Genomic DNA, 16,322 nt, shown 5'->3' on the forward strand with positions numbered 1-16,322 from the left:
GAGGTCTGCGTCCGTGCATTGATTATAGAGGTCTAAATTCCATCACAGTGGGGTTTAGTTACCCACTGCCTCTCATCGCCACGGCGGTGGAATCATTTCACGGGGCGCGCTTCTTCACAAAACTGGACCTGAGGAGCGCGTATAATCTGGTGCGTATCCGGGGAGGGGATGAGTGGAAAACTGCATTCAGTACTACATCTGGTCATTATGAGTACCGCGTCATGCCATACGGGTTGAAGAATGCTCCAGCCGTTTTCCAATCCTTCGTAGACGAGATTCTCCGAGACCTGCTCGGGCAGGGAGTGGTAGTGTACATCGATGACATCTTGATCTATTCTGCCACACGCGCGGCGCATGTGTCTCTGGTGCGTAAGGTACTTGGGCGACTGCTGGAGCATGATCTGTATTGCAAGGCGGAGAAATGTGAGTTTTTCAAACAGTCCGTTTCCTTCCTGGGATATCGTATTTCCACCTCTGGGGTGGTGATGGAGGATGACCGCGTTACAGCCGTGCGTAATTGGCCGACTCCGACCACGGTGAAAGAGGTGCAGCGGTTTTTAGGGTTTGCCAATTACTACCGGAGGTTTATCCGGGGTTTTGGTCAGGTAGCTGCTCCCATCACCTCGCTGCTGAAGGGAGGACCGGTGCGCTTGCGCTGGTCAGCAGAGGCGGGCAGAGCATACACTCGTTTGAAGGAGCTGTTCACCAATGCACCCGTGTTGGCGCATCCGGACCCCTCTTTAGCGTTCATAGTGGAGGTGGATGCGTCCGAGGCTGGGGTCGGAGCCGTGCTGTCCCAACGCTCGGGCGTGCCACCCAAACTTCGCCCTTGTGCTTTTTTTTCGAGCAAGCTCAGCCCAGCGGAGCGAAACTATGATGTGGGGGACCGGGAGTTGTTAGCTGTAGTCAAGGCTCTGAAGGTGTGGAGACATTGGCTTGAGGGGGCTAAACACCCCTTTCTCATCTGGACTGACCATCGTAATCTCGAGTATATCCGGGCAGCGAAGAGAATGAATCCACGTCAGGCTAGATGGGCCATGTTTTTTACCAGATTCCGGTTTACCCTCTCATACCGGCCCGGCTCCAAAAACACCAAGGCCGACGCGCTGTCCCGCCTCTATGATACCGAGGAGCGGCCCGTTGAGCTAACTCCCATCATTTCACCGTCATGTCTCGTGGCACCGGTGGTATGGGAGGTGGACGCAGAGATAGAGGGGGCCTCACGGTCAGAGCCGGCCCCCCCCAACTGTCCAGTAGGAACCCAGTACGTACCGAGGGGGGTCCGGGACAAGCTGATTCGGTGGGCTCATACTCTCCCCTCCTCGGGTCATCCGGGCATCGAGAGGACAGTGCGGAGTCTGAGAGGGAGATACTGGTGGCCCACGCTAGCTAAAGACGTGAGATTTTATGTCTCCTCCTGCTCCGTGTGTGCTCAGAGCAAGGCTCCTCGGCACTTGCCTAGAGGGAAATTACAACCCCTCCCCGTTCCACAACGGCCGTGGACACACTTATCGGTGGACTTTCTTACCGACCTTCCCCCGTCCCAGGGAAGTACTACAATCCTGGTCGTTGTGGATCGGTTTTCTAAGTCCTGTCGTCTCATCCCGTTGCCCGGTCTCCCTACGGCCCTGCAGACTGCTGAGGCCTTGTTTACCCATGTCTTCCGGCACTATGGGGTGCCTGAGGACATCTTTTCTGATCGGGGTCCCCAATTCACGTCCAGAGTATGGAGGGCGTTTATGGAGAGACTGGGGGTCTCGGTCAGCTTAACCTCAGGTTTTCACCCCGAGAGTAATGGGCAGGTGGAGCGCGTAAATCAAGAGGTGGGCAGGTTTCTGCGGTCCTATTGCCGGGACCGGCCTGGTGAGTGGGCAAGGTATGTTCCCTGGGCTGAACTAGCTCAGAACTCCCTACGCCACTCCTCAACTAACTTGTCTCCTTTTGAGTGTGTGCTAGGTTACCAGCCGGTCCTGGCTCCATGGCATCAGAGCCAGACCGAGGCTCCTGCGGTGGAGGAATGGGTACAGCGCTCCAAGGACACATGGAAAGCCGTTCAGGACTCACTACGGTTAGCGGGCGAACGGCAGAAGAGGAGCGCTGACCAACACCGCAGTGAGGCCCCCGTGTTTGCACCGGGGGACAGGGTCTGGCTCTCGACCCGGAACCTGCCCCTCCGCCTGCCCTGTCGGAAGCTGGGGCCGCAGTGTGTGGGGCCGTTTAAAGTCCTGAGGAGAATAAACGAGGTGTGTTACAGGTTACAACTTCCTAGGTATTACCGTATTAACCCCTCGTTTCATGTGTCTCTCCTCAGGCCGGTGGTGGCTGGTCCCCTGCAAGAAGGTGAGGTGCCTGAGGTCCCTCCGCCCCCCCTGGACATCGAGGGGTCCCCGGCGTACACAGTTCGGGGCATTCTGGATTCGAGACGCCGGGTGGGGGGCCTACAGTACCTCGTGGACTGGGAGGGGTACGGTCCGGAGGAGAGATGCTGGGTTCCGGTGAGGGACATTTTGGACCCTTCTCTCCTGAGTGATTTCCACCGCCTCCACCCGGATCGCCCAGCACCTCGTCCTCCGGGTCGTCCTCGAGGACGGTGGCGGCGCGCTGCGGGGGCCGCGCGTCAGGGGGGGGGTACTGTCACGACTTCCGCCGAAGTTGGCTCCCCTGCCTGTTCGGGCGGTGCTCGGCGGTCGTCGTCACCGTCCTACTAGCCACCATCGATCCCTTTTTCGTTTGTCTGTTGGTTTTGTCTTATTAGTTTCACCTGTGTGTATTTTAGTTTATTGACGTCCTTATTTATAGTAGGTTGTCCCGCCCTTGTTTCGTGCGGGATTGTTTTGGTTTCATGTATTTTAGTGATTACGTATTGTGCTATTTGCTCCGATATATCTTAATCCTGTGTTGGATTATTTCACCCTGTTTTCGGGTTTTCAGTGTTTGTTCCGGAGAATAAACTATCGACTCACTGCACCTGCTCTCTGCGCTTGATTCCACCTACCTTGTTAATACGTGACAATATCCTTCCCTGTACATTGGCTAAATGTACTGCATTACAGTTTCCTGAGGCTTCTTCATTTGTTGAATGCTTTGGTCAATATGGTAAAAACATATATATATTGCTATATTGCATCATATCTATAAAAAAATATATTTCACAAGTACATCTCGCAATATACTGCATGTATTATTTAATTGCATTGTTGAATATTTCTCCAAAACTAACCTTCCACTACTCCTACAGAATGTAGGGGAAGGACAACAGACAGCATTGGTGATAGTATACTTCTACAGAATGTAGGAGAAGGTCAAGAGACAGTATTGGTGATAGTATACTTCTACAGAATGTAGGAGAAGGACAACAGACAGTATTGGTGATAGTATACAGTCTACGTCTACAGAATGTAGGAGAAGGACAACAGACAGTATTGGTGCTGGTATACAGTCTACGTCTACAGAATGTAGGAGAAGGACAACAGACAGTATTGGTGCTAGTATACAGTCTACATCTACAGAATGTAGGAGAAGGACAACAGACAGTATTGGTGCTAGTATACAGTCTACGTCTACAGAATGTACTGTGGACGACAGACAGTATTGGTGCTAGTATACAGTCTACGTCTACAGAATGTAGGATAAGGACAACAGACAGTATTGGTGCTAGTATACAGTCTACGTCTACAGAATGTAGGAGAAGGACAACAGACAGTATTGGTGCTAGTATACAGTCTACGTCTACAGAATGTAGGAGAAGGACAACAGACAGTATTGGTGCTAGTATACAGTCTACGTCTACAGAATGTAGGAGAAGGACAACAGACAGTATTGGTGCTAGTATACAGTCTACGTCTACAGACTGTAGGAGAAGGACAACAGACAGTATTGGTGCTAGTATACAGTCTACATCTACAGAATGTAGGAGAAGGACAACAGACAGTATTGGTGCTAGTATACAGTCTACAGACTGTACTGTGGACGACAGACAGTATTGGTGCTAGTATACAGTCTACAGACTGTAGGAGAAGGACAACAGACAGTATTGGTGCTACTATACAGTCTACGTCTACAGAATGTAGGAGAAGGAAAACAGACAGTATTGGTGATAGTATACAGTCTACGTCTACAGAATGTAGGAGAAGGACAACAGACAGTATTGGTGCTAGTATACAGTCTACATCTACAGAATGTAGGAGAAGGACAACAGACAGTATTGGTGCTAGTATACAGTCTACGTCTACAGAATGTACTGTGGACGACAGACAGTATTGGTGCTAGTATACAGTCTACGTCTACAGAATGTAGGATAAGGACAACAGACAGTATTGGTGCTAGTATACAGTCTACGTCTACAGAATGTAGGAGAAGGACAACAGACAGTATTGGTGCTAGTATACAGTCTACGTCTACAGAATGTAGGAGAAGGACAACAGACAGTATTGGTGCTAGTATACAGTCTACGTCTACAGAATGTAGGAGAAGGACAACAGACAGTATTGGTGCTAGTATACAGTCTACGTCTACAGACTGTAGGAGAAGGACAACAGACAGTATTGGTGCTAGTATACAGTCTACATCTACAGAATGTAGGAGAAGGACAACAGACAGTATTGGTGCTAGTATACAGTCTACAGACTGTACTGTGGACGACAGACAGTATTGGTGCTAGTATACAGTCTACAGACTGTAGGAGAAGGACAACAGACAGTATTGGTGCTACTATACAGTCTACGTCTACAGAATGTAGGAGAAGGACAACAGACAGTATTGGTGCTAGTATACAGTCTATGTCTACAGACTGTAGGAGAAGGACAACAGACAGTATTGGTGCTAGTATACAGTCTACAGACTGTACTGTGGACGACAGACAGTATTGGTGCTAGTATACAGTCTACAGACTGTAGGTGAAGGACAACAGACAGTATTGGTGCTAGTATACAGTCTACGTCTACAGAATGTAGGAGAAGGACGACAGACAGTATTGGTGCTAGTATACAGTCTACGTCTACAGAATGTACTGTGGACGACAGACAGTATTGGTGCTAGTATACAGTCTACGTCTACAGAATGTAGGAGAAGGACAACAGAGAGTATTGGTGCTAGTATACAGTCTACGTCTACAGAATGTAGGAGAAGGACGACAGACAGTATTGGTGCTAGTATACAGTCTATGTCTAAAGAATGTACTGTGGACGACAGACAGTATTGGTGCTAGTATACAGTCTACGTCTACAGAATGTAGGAGAAGAACAACAGACAGTATTGGTGCTAGTATACAGTCTACAGACTGTACTGTGGATGACAGACAGTATTGGTGCTAGTATACAGTCTACGTCTGCAGAATGTAGGATAAGGACAACAGACAGTATTGGTGCTAGTATACAGTCTACGTCTACAGAATGTAGGAGAAGGACAACAGACAGTATTGGTGCTAGTATACAGTCTACGTCTACAGAATGTAGGAGAAGGACGACAGACAGTATTGGTGCTAGTATACAGTCTATGTCTACAGAATGTACTGTGGACGACAGACAGTATTGGTGCTAGTATCAAATCAAATCAAATCAAATCAAATCAAATTTTATTTGTCACATACACATGGTTAGCAGATGTTAATGCGAGTGTAGCAAAATGCTTGTGCTTCTAGTTCCGACAATGCAGTAATAACCAACAAGTAATCTAACTAACAATTCCAAAACTACTGTCTTGTACACAGTGTGAGGGGATAAAGAATATGTACATAAGGATATATGAATGAGTGATGGTACAGAGCAGCATAGGCAGATACAGTAGATGGTATCGAGTACAGTATATACATATGAGATGAGTATGTAAACAAAGTGGCATAGTTAAAGTGGCTAGTGATACATGTATTACATAAGGATACAGTCGATGATATAGAGTACAGTATATACGTATGCATATGAGATTAATAATGTAGGGTAAGTAACATTATATAATTATATTATATACACAGTCTACAGAATGTAGGAGAAGGACAACAGACAGTATTGGTGCTAGTATACAGTCTACAGACTGTACTGTGGACGACAGACAGTATTGGTGCTAGTATACAGTCTACAGACTGTAGGAGAAGGACAACAGACAGTATTGGTGCTAGTATACAGTCTACAGACTGTACTGTGGACGACAGACAGTATTGGTGCTAGTATACAGTCTACAGACTGTAGGAGAAGGACAACAGACAGTATTGGTGCTAGTATACAGTCTACAGACTGTACTGTGGACGACAGGAGACTTGACAGCAAGTAGCTTTTTTTTCTTCTTTTCCTTTTTTATAATTCTGCACGCACGACCTACCGGCGATGGTTGCTCTTTTTGGCAGGATAGTGACAGCTCCCACTGCTGCTTCCTCTAGCTGATGGACAGGGCTGATCTTGGCTCCCCAGCTGTCTGAACCGATCCACAGGAAATGACCCACCTGGTCCGCCCTCTTACTGGCATTAAGGATACCCCTGCAATCAGACACACAGATAGAATGAGTAGGATAGCATAGAATGGAACAGTACGTTATAGTCCATCTTGCAAATTAAATGTGTATTTTTTTTTGCTATGCATTCTCCCAAGCAACCCAGACACCATAGAAACCCACACACACAAACACACATACACGATTCACAGCAGAGTTTGTCAAACAGTACATTGATCTATCAGTCACACAGCTCCATACAGCAGTTTTTCCAACAGTACATTGATCTATTATCCCCTTGTGCTTCTCAGTAACATGTTCATGTACATTTTTTTTATTTTTTTGTCATTTAGCAGAAGCGTTTATCCAAAAGTGACTTACTGTTACTGCATTCATCTTCAGATAGCTAGGTGTGACAATCGCATATCACAGGCATGGGAAGTACACTTTCTCCTCAATACAGTAGCTATCAGTGGAGACAGAGCTAGAATGATAGAGCTGCTAGGCGGGTGAAGTAAAGGAGGGGGATTATTTAAGATACTCTTTGAAGAGGTAGGGTTTACGGGTGCTGTCCTAGCTTCAGGGGGAAGCTAGTTCCAACATTAGCGGACAAAGAAGAGCTTGGACCGGGCTGAGCGAGAGCTGGTGGCAGAACGGAGTGTTCAGTTTGGGGTGTAGGGTTTGAGCATAGCCTGAAGGTATGGAGGGACAGTTCCTCTTGCTGCTCAAAAGGTAAGCACTATGGTCTTGTAGTGGATGCGAGCTTTGACTGGAAGCCAGTGGAGAAGGGTGTAGGAGTGTGATAACTTGGGAAGGTTTAAAACCAGGCGGGCTGCATATTTCTGGATAAGTTGCAGGAGTTTGAAGGCACAGACCGGGAGCCCAGACAAGAGCGAGTTGCAGCAGTCCAGATTGGAGATGACAAGTGCCTGGATTAGGACCTGCGCCACTTCCTATGTGAGGAAAGGTCCTACTCTAGGGATGTTCCTCTTCCTGTGTGAGGTAGGGTCGTACATAATGCATGTTGTAGAGCGTGAACCTGCAGGAGTGAGTCACTGCTTTGATGTTTGCAGAGTGTTGACCAGGGTCACGCCAAGATTCTTTGCACTCTGGGAGGGGGACACCATGGAGTTATCAACTGTGACTAAGTGGTCTTGAAGGAGAAGAATGGTTGATTCTCATCGTCATAGAAATGAAAGGAGAGACCATGTGAGGATATGACGGAGCCTAGTGACTTGGTGTATAAAGATAAGAGGAGGGCCTAGAACCGAGCCCTGGGGGACACCAGTAGTGAGAGTACGAGGTGCAGACACAGATCCTCTCCACGTCACCTGGTAGGCGCGGCCTGCCAGGTAGGATGCAATCCAAGAGACTGGATGCCCCGCCCTGAGAGGTTGGAGAGGAGGATCTGATGGTTCACAGTATTGAAGGTAGAGGATAGATCTAGGAGGATGAGAACAGAGAAGGGAGAGTCAGCTTTGGCAGAGCGGAGAGCCTCCGTGACAAAGAGAAGAGCAGTCTCGGTTGAGTGACCCGTCTTGAAGCCTGACTTGTTAGGGTCAAGAATATCGTTCTGAGAGAGATAACGAGAAAGTTCATCGGAGATAACACGCTCAAGTGTTTTGGAAAGAAAATAAAGTAGGGATACAGGTCTATAATTTTTTGACGTCAGATGAGTGGAGTGTTGGTTTCTTGTGGAGGGGAACAACTCGAGCCATTTTGAAGTCAGGGGGGACGCAGCCAGCGATCAGGGAAGTAAGGAATGGGAGAATATCTCCAAAGAGAGGGGGAAAAAAGGTCAATGTGTAGGGTAGTTTTCCGTTCTTTTTCCTCTGAACAAAGAGATAGCGTGAAGAGATATTCCCTAAATCAACTGGATGCGGAGTTATATCCGGTTTGATGTGGAACTACAGATCAATTACTCAACCACACATTGCATTGTGATCTTGCGATCATAACAACAGAAATACAATATCACCAGAACTGTGACAAGACTGATACTTCAATATTTACTGCTGTAAAATGGCTGTGGTGTTGTTGTTTTTGTTCTCCCTACAATAGTAGGTTTACAAACTGTACGCACGTTCAGTGTTTTAAAGCAGGTGCTGAGGATCAAAACGATTTGTTCAGCATAAAGTACAAGACAAGTCTACGTGACTGTGATCTATCATCTAAGCTCAGATGTGGTTTTACTGAAACAATGGATGAAGAACTAAAGGTTCGATACGTTGTTTCATTATTAAACCACATGGACATATTTGACTGCTGTGTGTGGAGTCCTCCTTTCTGCAAACACAGGGATAAATCATTAGCCTCTTAATCGGTGTCACACATTATGCTTGGTGAGATAATGAACAGGAGACACATAGCGCTGTGAGAATGGCGCCGGCTCCAAAATGTGTCAGCATTAAATGAAACATTATTGAAGGGAATTAAGTTGACATCGTCCTGAACCTTCTTTCAGCTTTTTAGGTTTCAATTCCTAGGACTCAGCAGCCCATGAGCTGCCAGAACAATATTTAAAATCTTGCTTTGAGTGCCAGCACACAGAAATCCCTAGGCTTTAGCTAAAAGGGCTAAAAACTAGTAGATACATACCGTATGTCCTCATCTGATGCAAAGAGGATGACAGCCCGGGCGTAACGAGTCTCCAGAAGCAGCCTGATGATCTTGTCGAAGTTCTCCTGCTTGTGATTGTGAGGGATCTTTAAGGACTGAGCGATGCAGATCCCACCTGTAATGGAAAGAGGAAAAATGATGAGCTTCCGGTAAGGTACCTCAAACTGGGAGAAGCACCTGGAAGAAGAACGTGAACTACTAAAAACTACAAAAATTACATTTGTAAAAAAATATATAAAATGTGAAGAAAATATATGAAATATGCACAACAATTTTTTTAAACATAAATCCGACGAACATCGAACCAGCTCAATTGCAATGATCAAACCTCCCCATACACACTGATCTGAACTGGTAGGTACACTACTCCACATGTAACAAAAGGCTTTGCATTAACGGGCTATTACATACTTTACAATGCCGTACAATATGAAATCCCAAAGACATGTTCAAACTAAATATAGTTGAGCTATACATCACAAAGCCTTTTTGCACACAGTTATTAATTGTACACCTTGGCGTGTGTTACAAGTACATATGAAATATCTACTGTAGGCTACAGGACTGTATGAAATGGTCCTTAGCTATGTTGAACAGGGAAGGAAAGTAAAAGGGCAGAATAATGCGGGATATACATATATATATATATATTTAATTGAGTCCATATTCCTGTCACAAACCCCTGAGTTTTAGCTGGGATGTAAGTAGTCTCTGTTTGGTAGCATGAACCTGACTGTAGCTTTATAACGAGGTCATGTTCATAACTCCCATGTCACTGTAAATATTGAGGTATCGACATGTTGATCGCAACGAGCTGTCTGTTTGATCTACTGGCACGCAGCTCGGACACCCATGCATACCCCACAAGACATGCCAACGGAGGCCTCTTCACAGTCCCCAAGTCCAGAACAGATTATTGGAGGCGCACAGAACTACTGTAACGATTCTCATCCTCGTCTGGTGACGAGTATGAAAGATCGGACCACTATGCAGCGTGCTACGTGCCCATGTTAATATTTATTTAAACTGAACACAGAACAAAATAACAAGAGAACGAACGAAAACGAAACAGTTCTGTCTGGTGCAGACACAGAGACAGAAAACAACTACCCACAAATCATAGTGGGAAAACAGGCTGCCTAAGTATGGTTCTCAATCAGAGACAATGAAATAAACAGCTGCCTCTGATTGGGAACCATATCAGGCCAAACACAGAAATACAAACATAGAATACAAAACATAGAATGCCCAGCCCAACTCACGCCCTGACCAAACTAAAACAGAGACATAAAAAAGGAACTAAGGTCAGAACGTGACAAATAAATAGAGCCATGACTACATGGAACTCTATCTCCATGACTACATGGAACTCTATCTCCATGACTACATGGAACTCTATCTCCATGACTACATGGAACTCTATCTCCGTGACTACATGGAACTCTATTCCACATCAGGTAACTGATTCAAGCATTAGAATCAGATTATTTTTTTTAAAAATGTAAAAACAGATTAAAAATACACTTTATGAAACAGCAGGGGACTGTGAAGCAACACCAACACAGGCACAGACACACGCATGCACACAGACGACAACATACACACTATACACACACAAATTATTTAAAAAATAGCATAAACTGCCTGAATTTTGCTGGACCCCAGGAGGAGTAGCTGTTGCCCTGGGGATCCATAAACAAATATAAATACAAATCAGACCCAGGGTCCCCTGAACGCCACATTAGCTCAGGGAACTAACACAAGTCTTCAGGGCTTGAGGCGTGATTATTCATCATGCAGAACTTCCTCTGTTACACTCTAGAGACTTTATTACCCGACTTCAGACGTATGAAATAGAAGCAATAGAATATACGTGCAGAATTATAAAACATTCCAGTCGTGTGTTTAATAAAAGCACTGCTGCCACATGTTGAGTTAAAATTAGATCCTTGTTGTAACAGAGATCACCCAAAAGGGTTGAGAAGAAACACTAAAAACCGGAGGGTTCCTCAGGCTCCTGAGAAATGTACAACAACAATGTATTTACAGTTTTCCCAATGACGGCAGCATGCTAACTATCACCCACAATATTCATTTGACAGACTTTTAACATTGAGGGAATGTAGCTTCTTTATATCACCCCCTAACCAGGAGCAGCACTTTTAAGAGCATGGTACCTCATACCCAGAACAGAGATAAAATGAAGGAGAACTACACCGGGTAACACAAACCTATAAAGTATGGTGTCCCGAAGGGATTAACAAGCAATGCAGCATATTACTGCGATGCTAAACATGGTTAAATAATACTGGAGCCTCCAACGTAGTTGCAATTCCACAGCCTGTTCTGACCCAGCCTATCCAGTTGGTTCTGTTTGTGTTGTCATGACTCTATTCCAGGAAGGAACCTCGTGCTGTGAGCGTTGCATGCAACCAAAAAAAGGAAGCCAAAACATGATACAGTAGAATGTGAAACATAACTAGATGTTTGTGGCACAAAATATAGATTAATATACTGATTATACAGATCAGAGAGATCATTTTGTTTTTACAGTTCTTCACCTAATTACCAGTTTAACCAAGTATTATTTTGTGTATGATCATGATGTTATTTTGTGCACATCACGGCATGTGCAGTTAGCATGAATATAGACTAACACACTGATTATACAGAACAGAGAGATAGCAGTGTTAGGGACATGAATATAGACTAACACACTGATTATACAGAACGGAGAGATAGCAGTGCTAGGGACATGAATATAGACTAACACACTGATTATACAGAACAGAGAGATAGCAGCGCTAGGGACATGAATATAGACTAACATAGTGATTATACAGAACAGAGAGATAGCAGTGCTAGGGACATGAATATAGACTAACACACTGATTACACAGAACAGAGAGATAGCAGTGCTAGGGGCATGAATATAGACTAACACACTGATTATACAGAAAAGAGAGATAGCAGTGCTAGGGACATGAATATAGACTAACATAGTGATTATACAGAACAGAGAGATAGCAGTGCTAGGGACATGAATATAGACTAACACACTGATTATACAGAACAGAGAGATAGCAGTGCTAGGGGCATGAATATAGACCACCACACTGATTATACAGAACAGAGAGATAGCAGTGCTAGGGACATGAATATAGACTAACACACTGATTATACAGAAAAGAGAGATAGCAGTGCTAGGGACATGAATATAGACTAACATAGTGATTATACAGAACAGAGAGATAGCAGTGCTAGGGACATGAATATAGACCACAACACTGATTATACAGAACAGAGAGATAGCAGTGCTAGGGACATGAATATAGACCACCACACTGATTATACAGAACAGAGAGATAGCAGTGCTAGGGACATGAATATAGACTAACACACTGATTGTACAGATCAGAGAGATAGCAGTGCTAGGGACATGAATATAGACTAACACACTGATTATACAGAACAGAGAGATAGCAGTGCTAGGGACATGAATATAGACTAACACACTGATTATACAGAACAGAGAGATAGCAGTGCTAGGGACATGAATATAGACCACCACACTGATTATACAGAACAGAGAGATAGCAGTGCTAGGGACATGAATATAGACTAACACACTGATCATACAGAACAGAGAGATAGCAGTGCTAGGGACATGAATATAGACTAACACACTGATTATACAGAACAGAGAGATAGCAGTGCTAGGGACATGAATGTAGACCACCACACTGATTATACAGAACAGAGAGATAGCAGTGTTAGGGACATGAATATAGACTAACACACTGATTATATAGAACAGAGAGATAGCAGTGCTAGGGACATGAATATAGACTAACACACTGATTATACAGAACAGAGAGATAGCAGTGCTAGGGACATGAATATAGACTAACACACGGATTATACAGAACAGAGAGATAGCAGTGCTAGGGACATGAATGTAGACCACCACACTGATTATACAGAACAGAGAGATAGCAGTGTTAGGGACATGAATATAGACTAACACACTGATTATATAGAACAGAGAGATAGCAGTGCTAGGGACATGAATATAGACTAACACACTGATTATACAGAACAGAGAGATAGCAGTGCTAGGGACATGAATATAGACTAACACACGGATTATACAGAACAGAGAGATAGCAGTGCTAGGGACATGAATATAGACTAGCACACTGAAAATGGAGGTGTTTCAGTGTTTTAATTTAGTTTTTAAACACTTAGCTATCCGTTTTATATTTTCTAAGACACTTAAAAATGTTATACCTTTAAAATACCTTTTTTTTAATGTGTTTTATTTCGGGACCATTGTGTTAGTGCTGTTAACACACAGTGTTCAGCTGGATTCCACCATCTCCTGGAGCTAACATTAGCAGGCTAGCTCCGACTAGCTAGGTTACCTGGGTTGGGGCAAAATGGTTTCGTTACAGTCTAATGTTACAGGAATGTTATGGGCTCCCGAGTGGTACAGCGGTCTAAGGCACTGCATCTCAGAGCAAAAGGCATCACTACAGTCCCTGGTTTGAATCCAGGCTGTATCACATCCGGCAGTGATTGGGAGTCCCATAGGGCGGCGCACAATTGGTCCAGCATCGTTTGGGTTTAGGCCGTATTTGTAAAATAAGAATTTCTTTATATATATATTTTTTTTAAATGCATGAGTTGAATAGTATTATTCACTGTGCATTTTTTTTATTTTCCACAGCTGTCCAGTAGCCTCTTCACACCCGGCACAAAGGATTCATTGCCGAGCCCTTATCTTTACGACACTAAAGGCTGAATTTATTGTTCTGTCTGTTTAGGCTCTAAACCTCTTATCCCTCTCCATCCAACCTGACAAAGCTTGAAAGAATCTACAGAGAAGAATAGGGCAAACTCCCCAAATACAGGTGTGCCAAGCTTGCAGCGTCATACCCAAGAAGACTCGAGGCTGTAATCGCTGCCAAAGGTGCTTCAACAAAGTACTGAGTAAAGGGTCTGAATACTTATGTAAATGTAATATTTGATGTTTTTATGTATAATAAATTAGCAAAACATTTCTAAAAAACTGTTTTTGCTTCATCATTATGGGGTATTGTGTGTAGATTGAGGAGGTAAATACATATTTAATACATTTTAGAATAAGGCTGTAACGATAACAAAAAAAAGTGGACAAAGTGTCTGAAGGGGTCTGAATACTTTCCGGAAGGCACTGTATAGAATCTGATTGGTGTAGAATATTTGCTGTGTAATCTGCCTGGCCTTGGTTTTCTCTATGGTCCACTTGATTGGACCCATTATAGTCTGCAGAGAAACAGAGATCATCACATCTAGATGTAGACTCACTGATGTGTCTGAGTTAAGACACAATCATGAGCTCACCTGACCCTTCGAAATTGAACTGACATAATGGAATTGATCACCTGCTCTTAGTCGACCAATTAAATTCCTCTAGAGGATGTCAACCACACATTCAGAGGTTGAATACATTGACGAAGACAGTCCTTGTAGATAACAGTGTCCCACTTTATTTGGAGAGTCTGGATCGTCCATGTGTAACACGCTCTACAGATGGTCATACAAACTATCTGTTGATGAGAAACTGCTTGTTAAGGGTACAGTTAGGGTTTAGAGTAAGGCTTGGTAATGTTAGGGCAAAGGTTAAGCTTGGGCTTAAGGTTAAGGGATAGTTATCTGATAGTGTCTATAGATGGACTATCTAAATAAAGTGTACCAATTGTAATTCATCCCTCATCTATGGATTTAGAGCTAAATATATACACTATACATATATATATAATATATGTAAGAAAAACACTATCTGACCATTTTGTTAAATATATACCATATATACAGTGCCTTGCGAAAGTATTCGCCCCCTTGAACTTTGCGACCTTTTGCCACATTTCAGGCTTCAAACATAAAGATATAAAACTGTATTTTTTTGTGAAGAATCAACAACAAGTGGGACACAATCATGAAGTGGAACGACATTTATTGGATATTTCAAACTTTTTTAACAAATCAAAAACTGAAAAATTGGGCGTGCAAAATTATTCAGCCCCCTTAAGTTAATACTTTGTAGCGCCACCTTTTGCTGCGATTACAGCTGTAAGTCGCTTGGGGTATCAGTTTTGCACATCGAGAGACTGAAATTTTTTCCCATTCCTCCTTGCAAAACAGCTCGAGCTCAGTGAGGTTGGATGGAGAGCATTTGTGAACAGCAGTTTTCAGTTCTTTCCACAGATTCTCGATTGGATTCAGGTCTGGACTTTGACTTGGCCATTCTAACACCTGGATATGTTTATTTTTGAACCATTCCATTGTAGATTTTGCTTTATGTTTTGGATCATTGTCTTGTTGGAAGACAAATCTCCGTCCCAGTCTCAGGTCTTTTGCAGACTCCATCAGGTTTTCTTCCAGAATGGTCCTGTATTTGGCTCCATCCATCTTCCCATCAATTTTAACCATCTTCCCTGTCCCTGCTGAAGAAAAGCAGGCCCAAACCATGATGCTGCCACCACCATGTTTGACAGTGGGGATGGTGTGTTCAGGGTGTTGCTTTTACACCAAACATAACGTTTTGCATTGTTGCCAAAAAGTTAAATTTTGGTTTCATCTGACCAGAGCACCTTCTTCCACATGTTTGGTGTGTCTCCCAGGTGGCTTGTGGCAAACTTTAGACAACACTTTTTATGGATATCTTTAAGAAATGGCTTTCTTCTTGCCACTCTTCCATAAAGGCCAGATTTGTGCAATATACGACTGATTGTTGTCCTATGGACAGAGTCTCCCACCTCAGCTGTAGATCTCTGCAGTTCATCCAGAGTGATCATGGGCCTCTTGGCTGCATCTCTGATCAGTCTTCTCCTTGTATGAGCTGAAAGTTTAGAGGGACGGCCAGGTCTTGGTAGATTTGCAGTGGTCTGATACTCCTTCCAATTCAATATTATCGCTTGCACAGTGCTCCTTGGGATGTTTAAAGCTTGGGAAATCTTTTTGTATCCAAATCCGGCTTTAAACTTCTTCACAACAGTATCTCGGACCTGCCTGGTGTGTTCCTTGTTCTTCATGACGCTCTCTGCGCTTTTAACGGACCTCTGAGACTATCACAGTGCAGGTGCATTTATACGGAGACTTGATTACACACAGGTGGATTGTATTTATCATCATTAGTCATTTAGGTCAACATTGGATCATTCAGAGATCCTCACTGAACTTCTGGAGAGAGTTTGCTGCACTGAAAGTAAAGGGGCTGAATAATTTTGCACGCCCAATT

The 16,322-nt window shown here is 44.0% G+C and overlaps 1 protein-coding gene across 1 annotated transcript in view; it reads right to left on the bottom strand.

Annotated features, from left to right (window-relative positions):
• The window catches only part of LOC139369950 (metabotropic glutamate receptor 7-like), a 372,213-nt gene that overhangs the window by 190,077 nt on the left and 165,814 nt on the right, over positions 1 to 16,322 (bottom strand). The window contains exons 3-4 of the mRNA XM_071109233.1: positions 9,020 to 9,155; positions 6,313 to 6,467 (exon numbers count right to left, since the gene is read on the bottom strand). Coding sequence (XP_070965334.1) covers positions 6,313 to 6,467; positions 9,020 to 9,155 — 291 coding nt within the window. The remainder of the gene's footprint in view (positions 1 to 6,312; positions 6,468 to 9,019; positions 9,156 to 16,322) is intronic.

The sequence above is a fragment of the Oncorhynchus clarkii genome, chromosome 17 (assembly GCF_045791955.1).
Source record: "Oncorhynchus clarkii lewisi isolate Uvic-CL-2024 chromosome 17, UVic_Ocla_1.0, whole genome shotgun sequence".
Classification (NCBI taxonomy): Eukaryota; Metazoa; Chordata; class Actinopteri; order Salmoniformes; family Salmonidae; genus Oncorhynchus; species Oncorhynchus clarkii.